Source organism: Atta cephalotes (genome assembly GCF_000143395.1).
Source record: "Atta cephalotes unplaced genomic scaffold scaffold00003, whole genome shotgun sequence".
Lineage (NCBI taxonomy): Eukaryota > Metazoa > Arthropoda > Insecta > Hymenoptera > Formicidae > Atta > Atta cephalotes.
Genome location: NW_012130067.1, coordinates 1270445 through 1275582, shown reverse-complemented (window position 1 = coordinate 1275582; position 5138 = coordinate 1270445). Strand labels below are relative to the sequence as shown.

At 32.0% G+C, this 5138-nt stretch overlaps 1 protein-coding gene across 1 annotated transcript; it reads right to left on the bottom strand.

Annotated features, from left to right (window-relative positions):
* Positions 1-177: 177 nt before the first annotated feature.
* Positions 178-4859, bottom strand: LOC105625021 (endochitinase). The gene is made up of 9 exons (XM_012206365.1): positions 4787-4859; positions 4256-4585; positions 3758-3980; positions 3408-3531; positions 3130-3327; positions 2955-3039; positions 1538-1761; positions 1018-1242; positions 178-507 (listed from the first exon to the last, which is right to left on the bottom strand). Exons 1-9 carry the CDS (start codon positions 4857-4859, stop codon positions 382-384), a joined length of 1608 nt encoding a protein of 535 aa, XP_012061755.1. The 3' UTR covers positions 178-381.
* Between the last annotated feature and the right edge of the window lie 279 nt (positions 4860-5138).

The following is a 5138-nucleotide window of genomic DNA, read 5'->3' as shown; positions in this document are numbered from 1 at the left end:
TTCTCTCTCTCTCTCTCTCTCTCTCTCTCTCTCTCTCTCTCTCTCTCTCTCTGCTCTCCCCTCTCCCCCCCTCCCCCCCCTCCTCCTTTCTCTAAATTTAAACTTACAATTTTAACTAAAATAGTTAAATAAGTTAAAGAGTTTTAAAAAAAGAGAATTATAAAAGATAGAAAATTATATAGTACAATCCTCAGATTTTAATAAAATCATATGATTTATTACAGCGATATTAGCATCGCACACATTCTCGCACACAATAACAAATAGTAACACGTAACGAATGTTCTTATATAAAATTATCGTAATAAATTCCCTCGTAGATTTGAAAGATGGACTGATAAAATGCTAGGCGGTTCACATTAGTAGAACCAAGGCACCGAATTAGATTTTTTTACATTCTTTGCGATCAGCATTTTCTGGCCAGTCACAAATGAGATTAGTGGTATGAAAAATCAAACCAGTCGGACAGCGTGATTTCATCGGTTTACCATGGACACACGTAAAGTACTGTAAAAGAATATGTAGTTATTATGTAAGAGTTACGTCTGCAAATTTGATTAAAACAGATCCTAAAAATCGCAATTTGATATCGCATTAGAAGAAGCTATTTTGAAAAAATATTTAGAGAAAAAAATTTGCTATGAACCAATCCTATGCCATAATGGCAAATTCGCAAATATAGGGATTGCAAATTATTTACGGGTGTAAGAAATTTATTCCTTTTCGCTACAAAAAATTTGACACAGATACAAAATATTTGTTAAATATTTGTCAAATATGCACATTTGTTTGTTATATACGTTAAACAAATTAAATTTTATAATTTCTTTCGCGTCTATTATCAATCTTTTTCTTCCCTGCATAAGAAGGAACGAGAAGGTAAATATTAAAAGAAGGTATATTAAAGCATTTTTGCCCCAATGTGTGTATATCTCAAATCAATAATCATTAGAAATATATATTGTTTTAAAGATTGTACTTTTTTGAAATATTTTTTTAGTATTTAAACGAGCGTACCTCAGAACAGTCTTTGCCAGGAATCATTATCTGGCCATTGCAAACAACTTCGTTTTTATCGTCTGGCTTCGACGTAGACTGCGTAGGACGAGATGTTACGTCGGGATTCGAGGTGGGTTTGGGGTTTGGGATGGGTTTGGGATTCAGAGTAGGTTCGGGATTCGGGGTGGGTCTCGGTTTTTCCCCAATCGAAGATAAGGTACTGGGTGGCCTGTCCCACTCGGGCTGAAAATCACGAGTATTATATTCAATTCTTACATTCTTGTAATAACAAAATGTTCTTCCACTTGGATTTGTAGTATTTGAACACAGCATGATTTCTCTCTCTCAATCAAACTCACAATCTAATAATTGATAATTATCTTGTAATATCTATAGTGTTTTGTTAATATCATTACTAACTTGTAATTTGATAGGAGAAATTAGATCAATAAATTTCGCTGCAGATAATTCTACAAGTTGAACTAATCGCCGATTGAATTAATCTCAGCCTCTCGTGATTAATTGATTAACTTCTTACTCTGGGAGTTGTGTTGTAATTTTTGGATGTTACTATGTAGCCCTTAAAACCATTGTAGATTGTAGTTATAAGAGGATTCATAGGACCGCAGACTCCTTTAAAGTCGTCCATGTCGCAAGCCCAAACCATGGCACCGAGATATTTCTTCTCCTTGATGAAATTTATCTTGTGAACAATACTATCCGCATCCTCGTAGCCAACCCATTGAGGACTTTTTCCTCCTGCTTATCAAAATTTTCTAATAATTCAAACTATTGCAAAAATTGCAAAACAGATGAAAAGATTAATCTGATGAGAATTAAATAATAACAACACATATTTTGCAAAGAGAAATTGCAGAAACGAAATTTTAATATAATAAGTGCATCAGCAGGGAGATTGGGGGGTTGGTTGATTGTCAAAAACCTACATAACATATGGACGACCATTGAGCATTCGAAAGACATCCTGAATATTCCGAATATCATCCATTTCATGCTCCAAATATGTCTCAAATATGTATTCAAATATGAATGTTTGAAAAGCGTCCACCAATAAATAAAAATGGACACCAATAACTCATTTGACTCAACTATTGGGCGCTCATTTTAGGGGATTTACAAAAATGATTCATATTTAAGCTTATGAATTTTTTTAAACTGAAGTTGTTTTAAACTGAAGTTTTATACGAAGTATATTTATAAACAGGGCTGGGCATATTTCAAATACAAATACTTGTATTTGAAATACAGTTTGTATTTGAATTTTGTATTTTGTATTTTGTATTTCAAATACTTTAATGATGTATTTTGCCCTGTCTAAAGTATATATGTTAACGACTGAATGTTATGAAAAAATAAGAGTTACTATCTCTTTGTAGAAACTCTGCAAGTAAAATAAAATTTCAATAGATTGTTATGCATTCAATTAAACTGTTTTACATCATAGATATCATTGTTTTAGGTATCAACAGATTCATGAATCAGGTTGTAAATATTAATTGAATTATGAGATGAATCTTGAGATTAAATAATAAAATGACACATAATAATATTGATAAATTCATTTTTTCATACTACAAAAATATGGAAAAGAAAATATGTTTCCATTTAAAAAAAATATAATTTGATTTTAATTTATTTATTAAAAAATAAACAAATTTAAAACTCAAATTTTATTTGATCTCATTCACACTATAATTAATTAATGCTTTTGAAAAATAAAAATATGATCAAAATAATATTTTCATTCAATAAAATTGAATTATCGAACAATATTTTTTTGGGCAATCATATTTACTAGTGCATTCATCTTGTAATATTTATACAATTTAACAATTTCTCATATGTTATTTGTCAGATTTCCAAAAACAATTACACGTCATTTCGAGATCATCTAAGAAATTTTTATTCTTCCAATGTTTAAAAATTAAACTTACCTTTGTACATATAAGGTACTTTACCCACGTCATCGTAATCTTTAATCCACCCGTTTTGATTCGGTTGTTGAAGTTCCATGCAGATCTGTAGAAGAGGTAGAAGAAATTTTGACGTAACAAATGCGACATCATTCGACTTTTGCTGATTTTAGCTGTTTACGGATCGATCATTTACCTCGTAATAAGATATAAATCCTTTAGCGTTAGTGTAATTGCCAGGTTCACCACCACCGGCTTCCTTGTTGATGTAAGTACCAGGTTTGAAATTGTTGTTGCCTTGGCTGAGAGTGAAGGTACGTCCATATAACGGAATTCCTACGACAAGTTTGTCGGCGGGACAGCCTTTGTCCTCCCAAAGTTGAAGACCATCATGCTGAAATAATAACAATACTCCCATATAAATGTTTTCCGTATATATGTCTTTTCAATAGAAAAAACTTGTAGGAAGAATACCACGTTCAGTTTCTCATAAGCGTATTGATCGTGAGGCCTCCTGTACAGCGGGCTATGAACATCAGCGAATCCGGCCCAATTACCACGGAGATCATAAGTCATAATGTGGATGGCATCGGTAAGGCTACAAACAAAATAATAATAATTAAAAAAACAGTATCCGCCAAAAATTCCGGATCATCTAAATAATTTCTGAATAGTTCGAGATATAGGTTTGAAACAAAATGACAGAGGACTTTTCGACTTAATTTAATCCGCTTTACCTGTTCACAAGCGTTTTGTAAAAAGTTGTCGGATATCCTGTATATATTTTATTAGAGTATGAATATATATAGCAAAGAGGAACTCACTTGCATAATTCTGGCACATGATACCCCTCGTTGAGTCGGAACATGGGTATCGGCACTGCCATCGTGATTTCCCAACCTTTGCCAGCCTTGTCGAATGCAGTTCTCAGCTCCTCAACGAAGTAGAAAAAGTTGTTCTTGTCGTTGAAGCTACCACCTCTATCAGTAGCAGCCGGATATTCCCAATCAAGATCAAAACCATCAAACTTATACTTGTACATCAAATCTACCAGAGAAATTATAAATTTTATTAAATCCTTTCATATTCAATTCGCGTAATCTAGACTCGTAAGAGTTACTTTTTCGACTTTGCTTTTAAATTAAATATATTATATTCAAATATATTAGATCCAAAAGGCAAATTTTTTTTACGATTTTAATGCACCAATGTTTAATCTATTTAGAATTACGCAAAGTTCATAAATGTTGCGATAAAAGAAGAAATTAATTTTTTAGTAATTCCACATATAAAACATTCTCGAACCATGGAACTATACTCACCAACGATACTGCTGATTAGTGCGTCACGTCTGGCTTTTACGCTAACCATTTGGCTATATTTTCTACCACCCTCGCCCCAACCACCAATCGCAACCTGGGTCTTCAGATTGGGCTGTTTTTCTTTCAGAGCGACGAATTTATTGAAGCCATCTTTTTGAATGTCAATTTCCTCATCGAGAATGAGAACTGTCCAGGTGAGGTTGCTCACGCCGATGAAGGAGTAAATGATATGAGTGCACATATTAATAGGAATATCATCGATGCCATAACTACCTATACCCGGACGATGGATAGCCCAGTTACTAAAGTAACAGACCAACCTTGAAGATACTGAAATATATATATATATATATATATGTTTTTGTTTTCTTAAATTATATGATGTAAAGAAATTATAGAAATAAAGACAGAAAAATAAAATGCGAATGAAAAGCAAGATTGTGAACAGTCTAAAGTTAATGCGATATTTTACAATAATATGAATTAGAATTTTATGTGTTATTTTATCTTATCATCAAAAGTAAAACGCACTAGCTGCTCCGTGTGCTAGAAGCGCCAGGAACGAAAATAGAGAAAACAATAACTTTTTCATCATAGACGTCATCTTGAAATCTGTAATTAGAAAAAAATAAATTTAGTAAAATAATATAAATATAAATAATCTCTCAAGAAAACAAATAGTTAATTATGATGCATTAGACTTCTCACAATTATTATCTTAAATTATATATTTCTGAATCTTTTTGAATTATTTCTAAATCTCGTTCATTTCTTCAGTTTTTTTTTTATACAGTTTAGAAAAATATAATGTTACTTCACTGTGTGTGAGTACACGTATACACGCATGAAAAATGTATAATCTGCCTATTCTTTTTTTTTATAA

Excerpts from the sequence above, each read along its gene's own strand:
- LOC105625021 (XM_012206365.1), bottom strand. The coding sequence starts at position 4,859 with ATGACGTCTATGATGAAAAAGTTATTGTTTTCTCTATTTTCGTTCCTG. Across the intron at positions 3,040-3,129 it reads GATTTATATCTTATTACGAG|ATCTGCATGGAACTTCAACA; the intron begins GTAAATGATCGA and ends CCTCTTCTACAG. Across the intron at positions 508-1,017 it reads CTGGCAAAGACTGTTCTGAG|TACTTTACGTGTGTCCATGG; the intron begins GTACGCTCGTTT and ends ATTCTTTTACAG.